Here is a 24,609-nt window from a genome sequence, read left to right on the forward strand (position 1 = left end):
GTTCACCCACGAAAGTCAATGCTTTCCGTAAGACCGCTAAGAATTGGAAACAAGTTAACTGTGCTTTGTTTTTATGGCAAAATATCCCACCCTCTCGAAATACCCCTGAAACCACAAATGCCTCCCACTCCCCAACCGGGCAGCAACCCTTCACCCCACTCCTGCCCAGACGCACCAACATCCCTTTCCCTGCCTGGTCTGTCTTTGACCTTCTCAATGTGATTTGCAAAACACCATTGCCCAGAAGAACAATATCAGATGAACAGATCCCTTCCTGATTTCGTAACCCCAATAATTCTGATATCCGAAATGCACCGAAAAACAACCATATCATGCATAACTTGAACCGAAACCATTCCCACTCATCATAACAGCAGGAGGGCAACACACCCAACAATTTTTGTAACAAGTCGAACGTAATGGGGTCCCTCAACTTCTTTGCCTGCCCAAAGGACCTCCCAAAACCCTTCAGCATTTTCTGCAAACGAAAGCCTTTCTGCACCTCACACCCCAACTCTAGTTGACTATAAAATGAAATGCCTACCAACTTGCCTGAAACGGTTGAAGGCGACAAACCTTTGTCTATTAAACTCAGAACAGAATTCCACATAAACTTTTCATCCCGCACTGCCGTACCATCTTTGCCGTGCTGTGCAGTATAACTCAAAAAACCAGACCATGCCAGCTGATAGCTGCGTCGCGTGGATTCTGATAAGGACTGCTCCGCAAACTCTGCCATTCTCAATTCCCCAGGTCCCACATGTTCGGCGGAATCGGTGTTCTGCAATGGTCCGCTCCAGGTGCCAAATCCCGAAACCTCTGCCACTGGCAACGAGACAAAGCGTCGGCAATTGAATTGTGGACACCAGGGATGTGTTGGGCTTTAAACACAATATTCAGCTGCAGAACCCGCAACATGAAGGCCCGTAACAATTGTAACACCTTTAAGTCCTTTGCCCGCTGCCCGTTCACCAGACAAACCACCGCCATGTTGTCGATATGAAACAACACACAGCGGTCTCTGAACTCTTCACCCCAAATCTGCAGCGCCACCAACAAGGGAAAGAATTCTAAAAAAAGCAATGATGCGGCCCTGCTGCAACCACTGTGCCGGCCATTGCTCTGCGCACCACCTTCCGTCCCAGAACACGCCGAAACCTAAGGCCCCAGCCGCATCCGAGAATATCTGCACTGGCCAGACCGTGTCTTCTGACACAAAATTGATGGACACACCATTGAAATCGTCCAAAAATCGCAGCCAAATGCTCAAATCCTCCTTGATTTTTGCTGTCACACGTATGTGGTGGTGTGGCAAGAACGCCCCAGCCATAGCAAAGCCCAGCCGCCTGCAAAACGTCCTGCCTGCTCTGACAACTCGACAAGCAAAGTTCAAATAGCCCAGAAGCCTCTGGACTTGCCTCAGCTGCACTCTTTTAACTCCCAGAATTTCCTGCAAAACAGACCTGATCTCTTGTACCTTTGGTCTGGGCAAACGGGCCACCATCTCTATTGTGTCTATTTCTATGCCCAGGAAGGTCAACCTAGGCGTTGGACCTTCCGTTTTGTCCTCCGCCAAAGGCACACCAAATTCTTTAGCCAAGTCCTGGAAACAAGCCAAGACTTTAGTACATTGCTCCGTACCCGCTTTGCCCACAAACAAAAAATCATCCAGGTAATGGCATACAGCTGCATGATCTGAGCGCTGGACTACACACCACTCAAAAAATGTACTAAAAGTTTCGAAAAGTGAGCAAGAGATAGCACAGCCCATAGGTAACACCCGGTCCACGTAATATTCTCCTGCAAAGTACATACCCAGCAAACCAAAATCGGCCGGATGAATAGGCAAAAGGCGAAAAGCGGCCTGTATGTCACATTTGGCAAGGTCAGCTCCTACCCCCGCCTTGCGCACCAATTCCAAAGCGTCATCCACTGACGCATATGTCACTGCCGAATCGGAAATAGAAATGAAGTCGTTCACTGAAAGCCCCTCCGGCCAAGACAGATGATGTATCAGGCGGAACTCACCTTTTGCCTTCTTCGGGATAACACCGAGGGGCGACACAATTAGGTTTGGCAAGGGGCAAAACTCGAAAGGGCCAACTACTCTGCCTAATTCCACTTCCTTCTGCAACTTCACCTCTACCACCGACGCCATCTCCTTTGCTGACTTCAGGTTATCAGCCCAACGTGAAACTCTGGGGCCTTGATAACCAATCCTAAATCCGAGCCGAAACCCCCAAAACAACTTGGCCGCTCCTTCCACATCAGGGTAGGCTTCCAATGCGCTCAACATGGCCTGCAACCTAATTGGAGTAGGCGCCTTTTGGCATAAGAGGCGGCACAGATCCTCTCCCCCCCCCTCTGACCCCTACCGTGATCTCCCGGGTGTTGGTTGGGGAAGCACTGAAAGACAGCATGTCTGCCCCCACACTGGGAGCATTCATGTGTAAATTTACAAAACTGGCGCACGCAGGAACCTCTGTTGAAGCTCCAACATGCTCCAGCTGTGGGCAACTGTCCCCGTCCGCTGCCACTTGCCCCTTGTGTGGCGGGACGCTGAGAAAAGGGCCGGTAAGGAATCAGCAACCCACTGGCTGTATGGATCGTGTTAGCAGAAGAATGACCTGACATCCACTGCAACCACAACTCCTGATCAACCTCCCCCCATGGCTTATCGTGGAATAAACTCATTTGCGCCCGAAACTCTTCATCATAGTTCAGCCACGCGTAACCCCCTGCCTGCAAATGTGCCCTTCTAATGACATCTAAATATTTGAACAGCGAAACCGCCCTCTCGGGGTATCTTTCACTATATACGCTGGCATATATCAAAAAGGCCGCTGTCCAGTTTTCTATTGTGTTAGGTACTTTGGGACGGCGGGACAATTCAGCCTCCTCCTCCCTAGACCCTTCCTTTGCTTGCAGCTCCCTATGAAGGAGCCTGAACACATCTACATATTCATGGTCCCAAATACGCTGCCTAGTTCTGGTTGACAAACGTATGCCCAATGGCATTGATACTCCCATGTAAGGCAGTCTCGTGCCACTCACTCTAGGCGACTCACTCTGTTCTGAACTAGTAACCGATGAACCTGGGCTGTCATACCCCGGCCTCCCCCCATTCCCTGACACTGCCTTTACATTTTCACTTTGCTTTGAACCCGAGCCGTCCCCAACCTCCACCCTTACTTGACCACCCTCTGCAGGCGCCCCACCTGAAAAACCAGCCAACGGCCGTGTCCAAGCAGCCCACCAGTCTGTCTTACCTGCTGGTAACTGCCCAGACCGTCACGCCGATGACGTCCGCCTTGCATCCCGTGTGCCGGTGAGAGAACCGCTCCAGAACTCTGTAACACACTGGCAGAAGTTAATCTCCTCTCCCCCCTCCCAGCCCCAGCTCTACCACCATGAGACAGACCACCTCTTGTCCCATAATCATTCTCTTTATCATAATCACGCTCATCACCTTCAAGGTGCTGATCATTTACCGACCTTGCCAAACTCATACCTGGCCTATTGCCAGACGCCAAGTTAGTAAAAGCACTTTGAAACTCAGACTCAGGCCGCCGTGCAAAGCGCCCAGTCGCCGATGTTAAATCCGCACCGGATCCGCCTCTCAAATTCGCCCCCTCCCTAAACACCGCGCTCTGCGGCGCCGCCTGAGAATAGCAGAACTGCTCATCTGGTACCAGACCAGCAGCTTCAGAAAGGTACTCGCCGCTCGAGCGAGGGCCCACACCATACTTACCTGCCACCTGAGTAGATGAAGTACCCGCCCTGTCTGGCACAGGCAGCTCTGTATGTTCCACCCACACCCATTGGCCTTGCGGAATTGCAGACCCCATGTTATGACTCACCTCAGGAAACCCAGGCGGGGGCCTGGCATTTGGGAACAATTTATTGGCTTCCTGCACCTGCCTGCCTTCACCCCTGTCACCCATGCCCCCCCACCTCCCACCCTTGAACTGCCTTGCTCGAGGTTTCCATCTCAAACCACCCAAACCCTGCTCATCCTGCAAAACCTGAAAATCACATGTTAAATCTACATTACAATCTTCTTCCACCAATTGTCTCGGGGGGCCCCTAGGCCGAGGAACAAGAATGTTCTGGCAGTCCACGAACTCAACCAGCTGGTGTTGCTCATCGACGTCAGATGCGCCTCCCTCGACCTCCTCGCCTTCCTCAACTCCAGAAAGCTCACACTCCTCAGCCATCACTGGAATAGTCCACTAACATTTGACTCCGCCTGGCAGCATCTAAATCTGGCGCTATATCGATTTTCTTGCCACTCGCCTGCTGCCCTGCTGCCCTCATATGTAGACTTGAAGCAGCCCTCATGCTGGGTCGAGGCGCCGCCTCGCAAGGCTCCTGGGACGTCAACGCGATCTGCACCTCAAACTCCCTGTCAGCCTCTCCTTCAATCAGCTGAACCTGAGACACGCGCGTGTCAAAACTAACACCAGCGCCGCCTCCGCGCCTGCCAGCTCTACGTCGTAGCGTTGCCACACTGACATTACGGCCCCCCCTGAACTCACTTGGGGCTGATGACGAGCGCGGCGGCGGCTGCTTCTTACCCCGACTTCCTCGGCTCGTCGAGCGCGCTCTCCTGATCCTCGCCGCTGGCGTCCTCATGACGCTGTCCTCCTCATGGCGATCGCTCCGGGCTGACTGACCGCTCGTGACACCCCTTCTGCTGACAAGCGACGTGGACGCTTCACCACAGATGTATCGTCAAAAGCGCCGGGCCTCAGTAAGTCGCTCCACCCTACCGCCACCAAAGCTCGCACTGCCTCAAGGGCAAACTCTTCAGATGACATTCTTCGTTTGGTGACAGGAAATTCCGTCGAAAATCACCCACAACAGTAAATGACAGCTCTGACAGGATCGAAACAGCAGCGCCTCAAAAACGACTCCACCGTTCCTCTCACTCGCTCAGAGTGACGTCAGCCCTCCCTCCCCACCCTTCCCTTGACCCTAACCCCTCCCACCACCCAATCAGGTCGCGTGAGGTCGTCCCTCGCGCGAAATCCCCCAGGGGGACATTGGCTTTGCCAAGTGCCCCTGGGGGCCCATTGTCTCGTGATGCCACAGTTTACGCTTCCCTACAGATTGCTGGCTTATGTGTTTTTTTTAGTGGGTGGCAGTCACATTTTACTCTCTGATATGTGGGATGAGTAATAGTCCCATTTCGACATTTTACATTAGGTGCCCTTTACATGGAGGTAGGCTCAAGGGTTAGTTCCCATTTACACGTGTTTATGATGGTTACCCTTACACAGGGTTGGGTTATGGGGGTTAGTCCCATTTACATGTACAAGGGTACATCCCTACTTAGGGTGTGTGGTTATGGGTGTTAGCCCCATTTTCACTTTGTGTGTATGTCGTCTTGCGCTACAAGTTTGGTGTGCTCGTTGGGTCTCAATGTGTTTGTAAGTCGCGTTACGCTGCATGTTTGGTCATGTTGTGTGTAAGTAACCCTGGCCCTCACGTTTTGTGTCTTGTGTATAAGTCACCCTGCGCCTCATGTGTTGTTCTGTCTAAGTCGCCCTGCGCTTCTGGTGGTGTTGTGTGTAAGTCGCCCTACGCCTCATTGTGTGTACCCTCTGTGTTGTTCACTTTGTGGTACACATGTATTTTTTGTGTTGGTTTCACCCTTGTTGCCTTTTGTTGTCCTCAGGTGTTTGTCCTGGGGTATGGCCCTCCCGTCTCCTCATTTTGAATGTGTTTACTGGGAAGGATGGAGATATTGCTTGCTTTTGATTTTATCTTACTTGTCAATATTTTTCCTTCCTTCATATTACGCAGTGTTTCAACCCTTGTGAAGTGGTATTTAGCTTTGCTTCCCTGTGTGCGTGGTGACAGTTGGAGATGGGCTGAGCAGCAGGGAGGCTGACACATTTACCTGGAACCAATAAAGACGTCTATAAACTGTACCTGTCTACATGTGTCTACCGTTGCAAGGGCACAGCAGAGTGATATAAGCATATCAAATTCCGAACAAAGTTACTGGAATTTGTATAAGTGCACAATGTTCCCAAAATGTTTATAGGAATAAAATTCAGGGGACTCACCAAGAGGGATCAAATGATGGCATGAATGTCACCTTCAATTTATTTATGAAACTTTGATCGGTATGTACTATTGTGTAGTTGTCTGAACAAAGCACGGACAGGGCTTTAACTGCACTACAGCAGTGTAAGCTGCAGCCAGGCTTAACAATGGATTTGTCGCTTTAGCCCTTCTTTAACTGGACTATTGGCCCATTTATTTTCCCATGACATTTTTTCCAAAAATTTTGCTTTCCTGAGCACTCAAAACTCATTCTGTGAATACATATTGTCTCCACCGGCTGTGCCTCTCTCCCTGAGTTCCATATATCTGCATCTGGTTCTCTTGCATTGAGATATTTTACCCTCTGTACCATACTTACTACAAGAAATACCATAGTTTCTATGTAGCTGTGTAGGAGAGATTTCTTCACAAACCTGAATTATGTAGTCACTTCAAAATTGCTTCAGAGATGTCAACAAATGCAGGGCACAATTTTGATTTGCTCTCTAGCTCACATTGTTAAACTATACATTGAAGGGGCCTCTGAGAAAATCTGCACAGTGCTTGATACACTCATTGTCCCTGTTAGCTATGACTACCACTCGAAATCTCTCCTCTCCTTGGGGTCTAATGCTAGTCTCTCCCTCTGCTGCATTCTCTAGCATGTACTCTCTCGCAACAGAATACTCTTGGGGGCAGATGTATCAATATTGTGTTTTGCGATTCTGTAATTGCGACTTTTTTACGAATCGCAATTGCAGAATCGCAAAATGGTATGTATGTCGTTTTTTGCGATTTATTATCGATTTCTTAAAAATCCCGAATAATTCTGAGAATATTTAGCGATTCCTTAAATTGCGAAATTCGCAAATTAAGAAATCGCAAAAAACGGGAATCTGCAATGCAGTTACAGGCTGATGACATCACACCCAGGAAGTGGCAGTGATTGCCTGCACCTGCTTGCCTGAGCCACACCCAGTGGCAATTGGAAGAGTGTTTGGAGGCAGAGCAGACCTGTTGAGAGTATAATGGAGTCCCAGAACACACAGGAGGGGATGGCTGGAGACAAAAGGAAGAGAAAACACAAGTTTTCAGAAAAGGAACAAGAAATTCTGATTGAAGAAATGGTGTGCAGCCATGAGTTGCTTTTTGGGAAAAAGGCATTAAAAGTTCCCGAATCAAGGAAAAGAAAAATTTGGCTGGAGATTCAGCAAAAAGTCAATGCTGTTGGTGTAACAAGCCATACCATAGAAGAACTGAAAAAAAGATGGTATGACATGCGTCAAAGATCTAAAGAGAGGGTTGCTGAAAGAATCAAGGACTGGTGGTGGAACTTCAACAACAGATCAACCGACACCACACGAGGAACTTGTTGAATCCACCCTGCTTCCAGAGAGTGTGAGTGGAGTGGCTGATATAGACAGCTCTGACCCTACACCAACTGCACAAGGTGAGATGAATGCAAAGAAGTCCAGAAGAAGAGTGTAATGCATGTGTGTTTGTGTAGTACATGTACTCAGTGTGAGGAATGTAGTAGTCCTGGGAGACAGTTAAACATATAGCAAACAATGCATCTTGGGAGTTGTAGTGCACTCATTATTTTTTCAAATTTCTATCACAGAAACACATGAAAAGTTTGTAATTTTATTTAGAATGCAGAAATATAGTATAATGAAAGGTAGTTGTCCAAAAAAAAAAAAACTTTATATGTCACAAAGTGCACATTCAAACACAAACTCATATGTCTCACTCTACATCCACAGAACAATCAAGGGAATCCAGGGATCAAAGTGAGGGCGATGAATCACCTCCCCATGTTGTATCTGATGCTGAAGGAGGATGCACTGATGACACTGCCCCTACTCCAATTGTGAGCAGAAAGCGCAGGCAGGTAGCTCCTCTGCCACCATTGGAAGAAGATGTCAATAATGATGGGGGTACAGTAGACAATGGCCATGACACAGTGTGCCCTCGTGACTCCCAAGAGCAACCCCAAAGTCAAAGAAGGCCACGTACATACAGGTTGGATACATGTAGGAGCAGCAGTGGTCAACTGGCAACACCTACAGTTTTTGCCGGTCTGGAGCATGATATGCTTCACGTGCAACGCCTGCATTATAAGGCCCTTCGATCAATAAATAGACACCTATTAAAATTAAACAAAAATCAAGAAAGCATGGCAGCATCAATTGACAGACTGTGTCTGACCCTTGAACGTACTGAGACTTCTCGTAACAGGGCTGCACACCATGCAAATGTGAGAATGCAAGGTTACACAAAAGCCATTAACCGGCTATGTACTGTGACATCCAACTTCACCAGGCACAGCATCACCATGCAGGGTGAAATGAGTGAATGCACACATAACGTTGCAAACAGCTTGGATAAAGCGACTTCTGCAGTTGAAATGTTGCAAACTACAAACTCTGGTGCAAGCGCTCTCATTGCTGCAGCTGACAGGGAGGACACCTCCAGCAGGAGTAGTAGTAACCCCACACCAACTTCTCACTTGACCCAGCGCAGAAGTGGAAGGCGTGCTGGCACTGCACCTGATCATGAAAGCATGCAATCAGAAGAACGCCCTGCGCCAAGCCGCCAGCACAAGAAGTGACAGTTTACAGTGCAATACTTTTTGCATTACTGCATTGTCTAACATGGCTTTCTTTTACATTTGTACTACTTTTCATTTATTGTGAACTAACATTTTCTGTTTGAAAACTGCACTATGGTTTGTGTGTTGTGAATAAAAACAGCACTTGCCAAAATGAGAAATTCTGTAGAATTGCTTGTCTTACCTAAAAGTAATTCCGTGTAATCTCAGACCGTCTTTGACGGCCAGCCGCTGCTCCTACTCCTGCTGCAGCCCTTCTAGGTGGAGGTATGTCATCATCATCAGATGTGTCTGACTCACTCACTTCAATGTCTGTGCCTTTGCGCATAGCCATGTTATGGAGCATTGCACAGCTAGTTACAATTGCAACAGGTTTCAGGACTGTATTGCAAAGCTCCTCCACTTTTGTGTATGCAGCGGAAACGGCTTTTTAAAATGCCAAATGTGCGTTCAATAACTCCACGTGTTGACCGGTGTGCCCTGTTGTATCTTCTCTCACTTGCATTTGCTAAGTTCAAGTATGGCGTTAGGATGAAGTCGCACACTGCATAGGCACTATCACCTGCATGGAAGAAACAAAAGAGTAACTGTATGTTCCATTGTCAAATGAATGATGTATGGATGGATGGATGTATGCATGAGTGTGATTTACCTAGCAGGTATCCCTCTCCAAATTGTCCAGCACTCAGACGTCTATGAATTCCACTATGTTGGAAAATGAAGGAGTCATGTGTGCTGCCTGGGTACTTTGAAACAATATCATTGATGATATATTTTGCATTGCACACAATCTGGATGTTGAGGGAGTGGTAGCTTTTCCTATTTCGAAAAACATATTCTGTGGCTGCTGGTGGAGTGATGGCAATATGGTTTCCGTCAATGCATCCAATCACATGTGGGAAACGTGCAATTTGATAGAAATCCAACTTGGTTTCTTGTATGGCTTGGGTGTTTGAAAAGTAGATGTGATGTTGAAGCCTGTTCAGCATTGCATCCAGGAAGACATGAAAAAAGCGTGAAAGGGCACTTTGTGACACCCCGCCAACCTCTGCAATGGGGCTTTGAAAAGACCTTGACGCCAAAAGGTGCAGTGAGCACAATACCTGCACATGGGTTGGAATTGATTGTGTCCTGCCCGTTGGATGCTCCAAAAAAGGTTTCAATTCATCAATGAGATCCAAAATGGTGTTTGGATGAAGCCTGTATTTGTCATATATGTCCTCTTCAGTCTGCTGGAACAGCGTGATGCGTAATCTGAAAATTCTCTCCTGTCTCGGTCTCCTCTGTGCAATAGTTTGAATATGCAGCCTCCTGGCTATCGGGTATAGTCCAGCCATTTTGAAGAAAAATCAGTGCATTGTGGGTGCCTTTTTATATATTTTTTTTAGTTACCACCTGCATGTAGTTGGTGTTAACTGCGATTTCTTAATTTGCAATTTTTTTAAATTCGCTAATTGCGAATTTTTCATACATCTTATTGCGATTTCTTATGCTGTGATTTCTTGTTTGCGAATTTCGCAAAACTTGAAACACACAAAATAAGGAATCGCTAAATAATTCTCAGAATACCAGTTCTCGCAAATTAAGAAATCGCAAATATTGTGATTTCTTATTTTGCAATGCGATTTCTTTAATACATCGCATTTCCCGTTTTTTTTTGTCGCAAACGCTGCTATTTAGCGATTCGCAGCGTTTGCAACAAAAAAACGCTTGATACATCTGCCCCTTGGTTTCTTATTTTATAGTGTCTACTTAGATTCTTAGTATTAGTGTGTGACAATCCCAGTAACGCAAATAACCAGATCTGGCAACCCCATTGGGATTACAGGATTTCCTCTAATTTAAAAGGTATGAACTTTTTCACCAAGACTGTATGCCTGCTCAACGGTCTAGTTGAAGTACGGGAGGGGGAAGGGAAATTGGGGCGGAGAAGAAGCACCACATTGTATTCTCCAAAAACAAGTAATTCTTGTGGTATTGATAATGCTGGGGAGAGGTGGAGGAGCTGGGTCTGATTCCACTTGTGATATGTCCCTGCTGCAGCAGACTGTGATTGTTCCTGTACTTTGCTTTACTTGTTGTATGGGTTCATTAAACTTGTGCTATATCCTTACAGCAACTACTGTCAATGTATGCCCAAATTGCTCTAATCTTTACTTGGATTATCTACATGCCACAGGAAGAGTGAAAATTCTAGAAATACAAATACTAGCTGTATATTGATGTGCACTGTTGGTTACTTATGCTCTCAAATTTGCTACCTCGAGTTAAAGGTTATTGAAAATATACTTTTCACTGTTTTGATCTGCATGGTTGCAATAAAACAGCTTCTTTCAATTGCAGGGACTGTATCCAGAATCTCATGGGATTGTTGACAACAAGATCTATGACTATAAACGGAATGCTTCTTTCACACTGAGAAATAAGGAGAAGTTGAATCCTGACTGGTATCAAGGCGAGCCTGTGAGTACACACAAAATGAAGCGATTATGGCTTTTTGATGGTAACCAAGCCAGGCTAATGTGATCTATATGTCGCATACTAGTGAACACTGGCGTTTTTGCTAACCTCATAATTTCGATGGGCCCATCAACTTATGTTACTGAGCCCATTTGAATGAATGGGCTGTGTGACATGAGGGCCTTCATAGGCTATCTTTAAAATGTGTGCATTAAGTGGCAGTAAATACACTATTGTAAACACATTTTTTAAATACTTTCTCTTCATAATAAATGATACTCTATTCAAACAATCAGTATTGCAGTTAAGATTCTACACAGGTGGACATATATTTTTAAAGGCATTTTAGTTGCTCATCATGACTTCCAGAATGAATTGCAGTGTTTCGGACAGGATGCATAAACTTGAAACATTGGAGTCTGTCTATGTTTGTTGGTTTTGGTGGAGTAGAGAAATGGAGATCCAACAAAGGAAATTTTGGCGGTGAGGGAGATATTCAGTGGAATACTCACCTTTTGGCGAGAGACCGGCAATAGCATTATCACCCTGTGCTTGTTTTTTCTCTGACACTTTCATGAAGTGGTGGGGTAGATGTGCGTTTCCCTGAGCTTGTTCTGTGAGGGGGTGGTTGGGAGGCAGTACCCTGTGTGTTGGTTGGACGTGTTTGACCTGACTCTCTGCTCATTCCCTGACAGCTATGTCAAAAATCACCACGCTCCGGTGAAGTCCATGTTTAGTTTTATCCATGCCAACAATTTTAATGTCACGAAAACAACAAAATTAATTCCCAAACCAGATTAGAAACAGAAAGCAACTTCTAATTATGAAAGAAACAACAAAACAATAAAATCAGATAGGGGAACAGGAGCTAAGACTTTATAAACATTTAAGGCAGAGGTCAAAGTGAACAGTATTCCATTATCTAGGACTGTGAGTCGAATATATCATTGTCAAGCTCTAGCAGAAGCTGTAGGATTTGGCACCAAAAGCTCTGATTGGGACAAAGACAGATTTTGTAGCCTCCAAGGTTGCTTAGCAGCTGGTAATGTTATCAAAAATCTAATTTCACCATTAAGTTAGGTTTTTAAACTGCATGGAAAATAACTTTGATTCAGTTTGACAGCATTTTTTCAGGCAGAGCTATAAAGTAAAGTTTTAATTCTATGAGCCTTGTTCATGGACAAGTCAACGAAACCTACAAAGTGAACACAACTTCTGGACAGTTAGACACTGCAAGGGCAGACTATTCCAAAAAATTAGTTTGACACCTTTTTTCAATAATTAGCACTAAGCCTGCAGTCACACAAGTCACTCTTTAGGGATGTCTTATTAATAAATAAAAATATGTATCTGAAAGAGATTGTAGAAATAGATTCCTTACCTTAGAATTACCCCAGGTGTCAGTCTGGACCTGGAGAAACATTTTCGTAGCACTACACCTGCACGCCAGTAGGTGGTCTCGGTCGACTCTGCGTTCGTTGTTGTCGCCGAGATGACTTTCGGGTGTCTACTTAGACACCGCCCCTGCGCGTTGACGTCAGTTCTTCTTTTTCCGTGCCAGCCAGTGCAAATCCGGTAAGAGCGTGCCCCTAGTCACTTTTTGACTAACTCTTTTCTGACTTTTGTCATCATCTTTTTTGAGTCTTGCGACTGCTGGTGACGAGGGATGTTCAGTCGTCGGCATGGTTTCAAGCGCTGTGACTCCTGTCACAAGTTAATGTCGGTCACTGATCCGCATCTCGTGTGCCTTTGGTGCCTGGAGTGCGACCACGACCTGAAGTCGTTCTCCGCATCATTCGGGGTCCCAGTCGAGGGGAAGGTCGCAGAGCCATCATCATTCGTCAACAAAGTCTTCAACCTCATCGGGTAAGTCGAAGAAGAAGAAGGCGAAGAGGAATCCTCACTCTTCCACTTCTCCCCGTCCTTCGGCCGGTGCAACATGGGACCCGGAGTGTTGGTGCTCTCTGGCTCCATCCTTGGAGCCTGCTGGGATGACTCCACGCTTCCCTCCATTTCCGGGAGCTGGAGCGTCCCCTGCCCAGCTTCGTGCATTATATGAAGCCCTTCACTCCATCTTTGGGCAGCCCAACTCCACCGGCGCACCTCCGGGCCTCGCTGACTCAGCTGGGGCTCTAGGCCTTTGATGCCAGTGGCGACACACCCAGCTGGCGTCGGCCCCAGCCTCACCCCTGACTTGGACACAGCACTGAACCGACATCAGTACCGGTGCAGGAGGGTACTTTTGTCCCACTGTTCTCACTTGCATTATCTACCACTCTGAGTGGCAACCAGTGGAGGGTGAGGAGGACTGGGAGGGGTCTGTTGACCCTCTTGCAGACCAACTTGAAGAACCGGACTGGAGAGAAGAGTTGGGGTATGCCAGTGGTCTGGATACCTCCCCAGATCTTGGTATACTTTCTCCCCCTACCGTGTCTATGGAGGAGGGAGCCTCCTACTCTGGGGTGTTGCGTAGGGCGGCTGCGGCCCTGAGCTTCGGGCTTTCTGCTGTGGCTGAAAGGACTAACCTCCTGACTGAGGTGCTTTAACCAGCAGCAGCCTCTTCGGAGCCACTGCTGCCTTTTAACGAGGCCCTCACTGACATCCTTCTGGGCACTTGGTCCAAGCCCACCACAAGACAGGATGATTGCCAACCGCCCGGCCCCGGGCGTCCCGCTTTTCCTCTCCCAACACCCTATCCCCGAGAGCCTGGTGTTCCAAGCCTCAACCTCAAAAGGCACATTCCCTACTGCTTCCCCAGATTGGGAATCCAAGAAGCTGGACCAAATTGGGAAGAAGATGTTTTCTTCTGCCAGCTTAGAACTCTTGTCAGTGAACACCGCATGCCTCTTGAGCCAGTTACAAACCCACTGTGTGGGACACGGTTGCGCAAGTGCTGCCACAGTGCCCGGAGGAAGCCCAGGCCTTGTTCACCCGCCCTGTTGCAGAGGATCGAGATGCAGCAAAGTTCACCATCTGGTATGGGCTGGATACCGCCGACTCACTGGGTAGAATGATTTCATCATCAGTAGCCCTGAGGTGCTACACCTCGCTGAGGTACACTGGCTTTTCTGGGGATGTCCATTTGTCTTTTTTGGACATGCCTTTTGGTGGCCGTAATTTGTTTGGCGACAAGGCGGATAGCGCGCTTGAGTGTTTCAATTACTCTAGGGCTGCGACCAGATCCTTGGGCCTCGCTGCCACCTCTCGCCCCATGCTGTCTGTCTTTCGCCCCTTTCGCTTCTACGGAAGGGGTACCCCACCATGTTCCGCCCAGAGCCAGAGAACAGCACAAGCTACCCAGTCTCTGCGTAGCCTGGGACATGGAACCCAGTGTCGTGGGTCTGGGGGCCAGCGGGCGGGCCAGTCCACCAATGCCCCCCCCCCCCCCCCCCCCCCCTGCAGCGGCCTACAAGCCTTCCTAGTCCGACCTTTCAGGGACAGTTTCCAGTGGGTGGCAGGATCCGCCATCACCTCCCAAACTGGCGCAACATCACAACAGAAAGGTGGTTTTGCAAATAGTCAGAAGGGGCTTCTCCCTCCCCTATGAAACAATCCCACCCTCCATGCCACCAACACTCCATTGCATGTCGGAGGATTAGTTGGCCCTACTCTATCAGGAAGTTAGGGCTCTCTTGGCCAATGGAGCTATTGAACTCGTCCCTGCACCAGAAGTAGGTTGTGGTTGCTACTCCCACTAATTCCTAGTACCCAAGAAGGACATAGGCCTGCGTCCTATCTTAGACCTCAGGAACATCAACTGCTTCCTCCGGAAGGAGAAGTTCAAGAAGTTAAGCTTGGCTCAGGTCTTGTCTGCCCTTGACCCTAGAGACTGGATGGTAGCGTTGGACTTGTAGGACGCTTACTTTCACATCCCCGTCCAGCCTGCCCACCGGCGTTACCTACAGTTCACGGTAGCCCACAAGCATTTTCAGTTTACCGTGCTCCCTTTTGGCCTTACCAGCACCCCTTGAGCGTTCACGAAACTGATGGCAGTGGTCTCAGCTCATCTGCGCAGATCAGGAGTTCCAGTCTTCCCCTATCTCGACGACTGGTTGTTGAAGGCGGGCTCGCCCCAGGCTGTCGTCCCCAATCTCCAGACTACGGCGGACCTTCTGCATTCATTGGGGTTCACTATCAATGTGCCGAAGTCGCACCTGATTCCCTCTCAGAGGCTCCTTTTCATCAGGGCGGTTATGGACACAGTGCAGTGTTGGGTCTATCCTCCCGAGCGGCAAGTCTGGGATATTCGGGCTATGATACCGATGTTTCAGCCTCTATCCCGGATTTTGGTGAGAATAACCCGGAGGCTGCTGGGCCTTATGGACTACTTCATCCTGCTAGTGGTTCATGCCAGATGGCATATGCGGGCTCTGCAGTGGGACCTGAAGTTCCAGTGGGCGCACAATCAGGGGAATCTTTACAATGTCATTCAGATCTTTGACGGAACTGCAGTGGTGGCTCACGAACGAGGATTGGGTCAGCGGCAAATCCCTCTCCGTTTCCCAACCAGAGTTCACAGTAGTGATGGATGCGTCACTTCTGGGATGGGGCTGCCACATGGGGTAGGCGGGGATCAGAGGCCTCTGGTATCTGGCGGATGCGGGCTCCACATCAACCTCCTAGAGCTCCGGGTGATTCGTCTTACTCTGAAGGCGTTCCTTCTGTCCAAGGGAGAGTAGTGCAGGTGTTCACGGACAGCACCACCTCATGTGGTACTGCAACAAACTGGGTGGGGTCATGGACTCTATGTCAAGAGGCTCTTTGCCTTTGGATGTAAACGGAACATCAGGGCATGTCCCTGGTGGTTCAACATCTGGCAGGTTCCCTGAATGCCTGGGTGGACGAACTCAGCCGGTGCATGATGGATCATGAATGGCGTCTTCATTCGGAGGTGGTGCAAGGTCTCCTTCAGCTGTGGGGAGAGCCTTGGTTAGATCTATTTGCCACCGAAGAGAACGCCCAATGTCAGCAGTTCTGCCCGTTGGAGTTTCCAAGGCGGCACTCGCTCAGTGATGCTTTTCGCCACAAGTGGAATTGTGGCCTCCTGTATGCCTTTCCTCCTGTACCACTCCTACTCAGAGTGATAATGAAGATTAAGTGTAACCTGGCCCAAGAAATTCTTGTGGCTCCGGACTGACACAAAGAGTCTGCTACCTCAAGCTCTAGAGCATGGCCATCGATCCTCCGATCAGACTGCCTCTTCAGGAGGATCTTCTGTCTCAGCAGCAGGGGACGATCCTCCACCCAAACCTGTCCAGTCTCCACCTCCTTGCTTGGAGATTGAGCGGCGACCGTTGACAGGATTCAACCTCCTCCCCTTTCTGCCCCTCTTTCAGAGGTTGTCCTCTTCATTCTTTCTTTGGCCCAACAGGGCTCTGCTCTGGGCCCTCCTAAAGGCCTTTCTTCGCCTTCCTGATCAGCCTTCTCTTTTCAAGTCCCCTATAGTCAATAGATTTCTGAAGGGTATTACTCATCTTTTCCCTCTTTCTCCTTTCGTAATGGCCCAGTTGGTCTTGAATCTTGTCCTCACTTACCTTATGTGTGCTCCCTTTGAGCCACTACATAATTGTCCTCTTCGTCTCCTTACTTTGAAGACTGCTTTTCTTGCTTGCCATCACCTCTGCTCGCGGGGTGAGTGAGCTTCAAGCCTTATCCTCCAGACCTCCCTTTCTTGCTGTCCATCCGGACCAAGTAGTCCTCCGTCTTAGGCCCTTTTTTCTGCCGAAAGTGGTTACCTCTTTCCACATTGGTCATACCATCACATTGCCCACTATATTTTTTTTTAAAAATTACGTTTTATATAGCGTTAACTTGACCCGTAGGTATCAGAGCGCTTTACATACACACTATCAAAAACAGACGGAAATTGCATTACATAGTAGGCAGGCAGTAAGGAAGCAAACCAGAGATCATAAAAAAAAATACAGCATGAAAAATAAGGTGGTTAGCACAGTCCGGTCACCAACTATCCTTGAATGTCAAGAGAGAGGAGTAAACTCGGATATTGATGTCTAGGTTAGTTGACGTTGGTCCGGAAAGTATTTGTTAAGGAGATGGAGTTTCAGGTCCCTTTTGAAACAGGAGAAGGAGGGGTTGCATCTAAGGACTCTAGGGAGAGCGTTCCACGTCCTGGGAGCGTTGCCAGAAAACGATCGGTACTGTGTGGTTTTCTTTTTCAGTTTCGGAGGAATAAGAAGGAATGAGTTAGAGCTTCTCAGAATTCTGGATTGATCTGCTCTTACCAGTTTGTTGTTCAGGTAGTTGGGGGGGCGGAGAGTGAAGGCTTTTGTGTGTGATGCAGGCCAGCTTGTAAATACACCTTTCTTCCATTGGAAGCCAATTGAGGGAGTTGAGAGCTGGAGTGATGTGTTCAAATCTTTTTACTCCAGATACGAGTCGAGCGGCCATGTTCAGCACTGCTCTTAGAGGGGCTAGGTGAGCTTTTGGAGTCCCTGTTAGGATGGCGTTCCCGTAGTTGATTTTAGAGAGAACTAGGGATTGGACTACCTTCTTGAGGTCCTCATGGGAAAGAAAAGGTTTCAATTTCTTGAGGTGTTTTAGAGAGAAAAGAGCAATTTTTGCAGAGTTTTTGATGTGGGCCTCCATAGATAAGTTCTTGTCAAGGGTGATACCTAGAGACTTAACTGAGTTGGATAGGACGAGGGGGCAGTTTAGGGCGACCAGATTATTGAACCCCTCTTGGATTGGACGATGGTTGCTTTTTGGAGAGAATAGGATTAGTTCCGTTTTATCTAGGTTGAGCTTTAAGTGGTAGGCTTTGAACCAAGTTTGGATCTCGGTTAGAGTGGCATTGAGGTGTTGGATGTCTCTGGGAGACTTGATTATGAAATAGATTTGGGTGTCACCGTAAAGGTGGTAATTCACTCCTGCTTTTTTCAAGATGTTTGTGAGGGGCTCCATGAAGAGATTGAAGAGGAACGGGGAGAGGATTGAGTCTTGCGTGACCCCTAGTGTGACTTTTGTTGGCTTCGAGAGACAGGAGTTGATTTAAATTTGTTGCGAGCGGTGTTGAAGGAAGGAGGTGAACCATTTTAGTTCTGTGCCATTGATGCAGGAGCGCTTCGACACGGTCTCCAGAAGCGCTGGATGATAAACTGTGTCGAATGCCGCAGACAGGTCAATAAGGATTAGTAGGCAGGCATCACCTTCATCTAAAGCCTTGTTAATATCGTCAGAGACGTTGAGCATAGCTGTTTCCGTGCTACAGCCTTTCCTGAATCCTGATTGAAAGGTGTCGAGGAGGTTGAACTCATCAATGTGTTTGTTGAGTTGGTGGAGAACGCATTTCTCCAATGTTTTTGCAAGGAATGGGAGGTTGGAGATAGGTCTGAGGTTGTTAAGATCATTAGGGTCCGCCCCTTGTTTCTTGAGAATGGGTGTGATTTCTCCTAGTTGAAAGGAGTCTGGGACACAGCCTGAGGTGAGAGAGGCGTTGATGATTTTTGTCCAGAAAAGGAAAATGGTGTGGTTGAGTTCTTTTATAATTGAGGATGAGATGGGGTCCATAGTGTGGGAGGAAGATTTCAGGTTAGACATTATACTGAAGACCTTTTTTTCCGACATTAGCTCAAAGTTGGACCAATGCGCATTGTTTTTTAGCTGAAGCCAGGCCTGATTATCCTTGTTAAGAACTCTTTCTGAATGGTCAAGGGTGGTTAAAGGGGGGCAGGTTAAAAGAGAAGGAGGGTTAGTGGTTTGGATGAAGGACTGATCAATTTTTGAGACTTTATTAGTGAAGAAGGTGGCAATTTCTTCACATCGCTCATTGATGGCTTTGATTTCTTGCGAGGGAGTGCAGTTTGTTTGGCTTTTGACAATGTTGAAGAGTTCTCTCGGTCTGTTTTTCGCCAGATCTAGTTGGTTGCGGAAGAAAGACGCCTTTTCACTGAAAATTAGTTTTTTGTATGCCTGCTGAGCAGATCTAAGTTGCGCTAGGTTAGTCTCCAAGACCTTTACGTTTGTCTGAGTTGACGCGTTTCTTTATTCAGATCCACGTTAAACCAGTGTTTAGATTTGGTTCGCCTCAATTGTTTGAGTTTGAGTTTGAGTGGAGCTACTTGGTCTAAAACCTGTGTCATTTTTGAGTTAGTGAGGTCATCAACCGTCCATGATGAGAGTTTACGATGGGCATGAATCCTGGATTCATGTTCGGATAAAGGTACTTCTTTGATGTTTCTGGTCCAGTGTTTAGGTTTGTCATCATGAATAGGTTGGTGGCTGACAAGTGCATCAATCTTGAACAGAATGAGGTGGTGTTCGGACCAGTCAATGGGAGAAATCGTTCTCAGAGAGACCAGTTTATTGTTGGTAATGATCGCATCCAGTGTTGCACCTTTGATGCGAGTTGGTTTATTGCAGAGTTGTTTGCGGTTATATATTTCAAGTAGGTTGGATAGGTTCTGGACAATGGAGTCTTCTGGGTCATTCCAGTGGATATTGAGGTCACCCAGGAACACGTCTATAGTGTCTGTCATGGAGAACTGTGATGTTAGGTCTGTTACTTCTTCAGGGAAAAGGGTTCACTCTCCAGGAGGATGGTAGATGGTGTGGAATTTGCTGGGTGAGGTGCCCTTGGCAGTGAGTTTGACACCCATGTATTCAAACAATAGGTATTCTGCCGGTTTAAGTTTGGTAATCTGTATTCCTGCTTTGTGAATGATGGCTGGACCCCCCCAGTTTTGATTGGCCTGTCTTGTCTGATGATGGTGTACCCTGGAGGGGTGAGGATGTCAAGAATGGGGGTGGAGTGGACATTGAGCCAGGATTCAGCGAGTAGAGCTTCAGCAATGTCTGTGGTGTGTTGTACTGCTGATCTGCGGTTGAGGAGCATGCAAGAGAGAGGACGGGGAGCCTCGATGACGGGGGGAGTTAGGTGGATAGAGGAGTATTGAGCAGGAGGTCTAGGCGAGTGGACCGTTTTAGGGATTCTGTTAGTGCCGATAATAACAGGGATGGGGAAAGGGGCTGACTTTTGTCTCAAAGCGAGGTAAGAGACGTTGATCTCATCAGGTTTCGGTACCGAAAAGGGTTGGCGATCCCAGTTGGGTCAAAGTGCCTGACTCGCTGACTGACTGGAGGGTTGAGGGGTGCTCTGTGGGGCCATGGGAGAGGTATTGAGTAGGGTAGGAGCAAATCTACCCGGGGAGACGGAGCACAGTGGCTTGGTCCTGTTGAGAAGTTCTTTTTGTAATTATAGGAAATCAGCAGCAAGGGAGTTCGTTTTCAACTCCATTCTGTTCATTTGCTGTGCTATTGAGTTGATAAAGTTAAAGATTTTAGGCAGGGGCCGAGAATAACTTGGGTCTATGGAGGGAGAGTGAACAGGGGTCAGGGATTGGACGGAATCAGTGGGATTAGGAGAGGGGAGAGGTTGGACGTGGGGAGCCGGATTAGTAATGCTTCCATTCAAGGAGTTCAGAGGAGGAGTAGAGGGTCTACTGTCCAAGTGAGGAGGGAGGCAAACTCTAGGAAGGAAGTCAGAGTTCTGGGGAATGTCAATCAGATTAGTGGTGAAGGCAGGTTGTGTATGTGTGTGTGTGCGACGGCGGAGGTGGAGTGGGCAGTGATAGGAGGGAACGTGTCTGCTGGATTGGTGAAGACGTTGGACATGGGGATGTCACAGGGGTTGTCAGTGAGGTAAGCGGTGGAGACCGGTTGAGCCTGTGGATGTGGGACATTGGAAGGGGAGTGTGCAGTGGTATTAGGGGGGAGAGTGACTGCTGGATTGGAGATGACATTGGACAAGGGGGAAGTAAGGGCCGGGGTAAAAGGGTCTGTGTTGGAGGAAGAGGATGTTTGTGAGGGAGGGTTCAGATTATCAGGGGTCGAGCGGGGAGTGCCTGTGGGGATTTCAGTCGAGGAGGGCAGAGGTTAGAGTCCGAGCTGTCAAGATGAAAAGTGGTGTTTAATTGTGAGTTTGTTGTTCCTGGTGTGATCAGTTGATGTAATAATGGTGGGTGTTTGGCGGCGGAGAGTAATGATGAGGTAGTGTGATTGTAGTGAGTGATGGTGGATGTCCATGAGTTGAAGAGAGGATCTTCAGGGCAGGGAGATTGGATCAGTTCCACGTTATTAGTGAGGGTGATGGGGGTAGGGGAGATATGGTTTGATGCTCAGTTGAGTTAACGAGGAGAGAAGTGTGGGAAAGTGGCGGTCAAAAGTGGCATGTATGAGAATGGTTCCAGTTCTATAGATGGAAATGGTGAGTTCCCCTTTAAAGGTCGGGGAGATGGTAGTGGAGATGTTTGCACCATAGGGAATGATTACTGACTTGGCGACATGAAGGTGAAGTGAGAAGGTGATTTTCCATTTATTCGGGCGATTAGTGTAGTGTAGAAGTTAGATTTCGTGTTGCCATTGGTTGCAGTGTGGTAGTTATCTACAATGAGTGTTTCTGGGTTTTGTTTTAGAGTACTATGCTTGAAGTTCTTTTTTGCATTACTGGTCATTTTGTCTGGGTAGTTAATGGACCAGGAGTTGTGTTCGTAACGCACAAGATTCGAGTTCCTGGTGGAGTTAGGTGGGCGCATGGTTGAATGGAATTCCACTTTATTCCCCTCTCCGCACCCTTCCAAAGTGGAGGAGAGACTCTACCGTCTGGACCCATAACGTGCGCTGTCTTTCTACCTTGACCACACCAAAGACTTCGGGGTGGACGATCAACTCTTTGTGGGTTATGTGGTCATCAAGAAAGGTCAGGCAGTGCACAAGCATACCACCTCTCAATGGGTTGACCTATGCAAAAAGATTTTTTATTCTTTGACTAAAAAGGAACCTCCAGTAGGACTGCGTGTCCACTCTACTAGGGCGACAGCGGCTACTACTGCTTTGGGACATGGAGTTCCGCTGGTTGACATCTGTCAGGCAGCCACATGGGAATCCCTGCACATATTTATTAAGCATTACTGCCTGGACAGCCAAGTCCGGAGAGACCGCTTTTATGGGCGTTCTGTTCTACAGGACTTTCTGGTATGAACTTAGTTCGCAGACCCACCTCCGGGGTTGGTATTGCTGGGGTATATATTCTATGGTAAGCAATGTATAACTGAGGTCTATTTCAGATGAACACAGTACTTACCTTCTGTAATGATGTATCTGTAAGAGACATTCTTATTTGTAGATTCCTTACCACCCCACCCATCCTCCCTGTCTGCAAACTGACTTCTAGGGATAGGTACTCTCTTCCAGGGCCCTAGTTGTGTGCACCAGTGGCCAATGTCTTGCATGGCTCTGCGTTCTGGTGTGGAAAGTTGTGTCAGAACTGACGTTAGCGCGCAGGGGTGGAGTCTTAAGTAGACACCGTGACGTCATCCCGGTGACCACGATGCCGACAACGAATGCTGAGTCGACCGACGCGCAGGGTTACTGCCCAAAAAAAGTTTCTCCAGATCCAGTCTGACACCTGGGGTTAATTTTAAGGTAAGGAATGTATAACTACTAATGTCTCTTAGATACATCATTGCCAAAGGTAAGTAACTTGTTCTTACCTACATAATTCAAGCATGTTTCCTTTCCCATTTGTCACTGCAGTGCCTTTAAACTTCATCCCAGCAAAACCACAGTCTTGCACCTGGTAGCCATCTACCAAAGCCATCCATGTTCCCAGCCAAAATATTTTACTCTTTGTGGTTGGCCTTGCATGACAGATGTATGTGAGGAATCATCTGATTTATATAGTTTGTTTTGTTCCTTTAATTTACTCGGACTGTGCAAGCTATAAAATTCATTTCATGCAATGACTTTGTCTATGGACCTGTATTGTTTTCTGGGTAAGCAATTGTCCTGTCATTATATTTCCTGTCTGCTCATGTGTGCCTGTAATTTTGCCATATTTGATACTTTGTATGTTTTCCATGTGTGCCTGTAATGTCTGCATTGTTGCCTTGTAGACCTTTCTGTTGTCATTGCTTGTTTCAAATAGCCACACCAATATTGGTTTCATTTTTTACATTTAATTCGAGAGCCGTGCTGCAAATAGAGAACTAACACTTGCAAATGGAAATCACACCCATTTTGCTTGCGTTTTTGCTAGTGGCATTGGACCACAAGTAATGATGTGGTGCGATATAACTGCACAAACACAAGACTGAACACAATTTGAGTTATAAGTGCACTTTGCGCTTAACTCCTTAGAGGTGGTAGGCCTAAAATAAACACAACTGTGTTTGTGCCCGTGTGAGCTGTAGCTCACGTTTTTTAACCCCTTCCATGCGGCCGCGATTCTGCGCCTGTGCGTCAGAATCGCGAGTGGGCGGGTTTATGACGGCCCCCAGCCGTCGTCATCACACGAGCACCGTAATGTATGACGGCTGGGGGCCGTCATCTGCATGCAAGGGGTTAAATGACCATTAGAGAAGATTGTGCAGCAGTGGCCTCTTTTAGCCTGATTTTTTCAGTTGTTTTTGGAAGAGGATAGGGCAGAGGAAGAGGGAATATGGTATAACCTATAGATCACTTCAAGATACTCCTCAACGCAGAGGTGAGCTAAATCAGCCAATTCATGTAACTGCTCCCTTAAAGCACTGGGCTATTTGGTGAAAATTGAAAGAGCTCTACCAGTGTTATTGACCATACACCTTTAGAAATGTGTATTGAAAGGTGATTTTGCTGGGTTAGCGGGTATGTGTGTCGCTGTACAACTAAGCAAACAAATCTACCTGCATTGTTTTTTATAGTATTGGTGACCAACATTTAAATAAACGCTAATGTAAACTCTGTGTAGTTTTGCACATCCGTAATACTGTTTGCACATTGCTACACTATGGAAAAAGTTAAGCTAACATTATCCATTTGTGAAAAACTGCTACGTGTTTAGTACTTGCATTTGTTGCATTCTTCTCAAAGTGAGGGACATGTCCACCTTGCTTTTTTTCTTCTTTACTTAATGAACAATGACACCAGATGTGGGCTTTCTACTGCGTGAGATGGACGTTTGACATTTATAGAAGGAATTGTAATATCCAAGTTAAGATACATCTATGTACACAAATGATTCTTGCCACAAAAATAAGTTTAGATCTTTGGGCAATTTTCCTTGTCCTGGAAGTGACGATGACAACGAGGTCATGACTGTAGAGCTGATTCAAAAGAAGACCGTAACAGGACCTTTGCAAAAACTATTGGCATTACCATCTGCTCTCCTCCACATCTGAAACATCGCCCTGTGAAAGCACCATCCTGGGGATCTATGCCAAGTACCCCTAGTAAAGCAATCGGGGGCATAATGCATACCTGATGGAATTGCCACCACTGCTTCCCTCTGAGGCCAACTCCTAACATGGCATCAGAAAATACCCCAGGTTTGGGTGGTGGGGGCACCCGGGCCTTAAAATACGGCATGCCCTAATTCCTCTACTAACTAATGTAGCAGAGGTGTTTCTTTCATCACCAGCTGGAACATCTGTCTTTGCAACTTAACAAGCACACAAAAATAATAATGTATGAATCACACTAAATCTGTTTTG

The 24,609-nt window shown here is 47.3% G+C and overlaps 1 protein-coding gene across 1 annotated transcript in view; it reads left to right on the forward strand.

Moving 5' to 3' along the window:
• Positions 1-24,609, forward strand: part of ENPP1 (ectonucleotide pyrophosphatase/phosphodiesterase 1) — a 612,613-nt gene that overhangs the window by 228,621 nt on the left and 359,383 nt on the right. The window contains exon 8 of the mRNA XM_086927432.1: positions 11,009-11,128. Coding sequence (XP_086783558.1) covers positions 11,009-11,128 — 120 coding nt within the window. The remainder of the gene's footprint in view (positions 1-11,008; positions 11,129-24,609) is intronic.

Source organism: Lissotriton vulgaris, chromosome 6 (assembly GCF_964263255.1).
Source record: "Lissotriton vulgaris chromosome 6, aLisVul1.2, whole genome shotgun sequence".
In the NCBI taxonomy this organism is placed as follows: Eukaryota; Metazoa; Chordata; class Amphibia; order Caudata; family Salamandridae; genus Lissotriton; species Lissotriton vulgaris.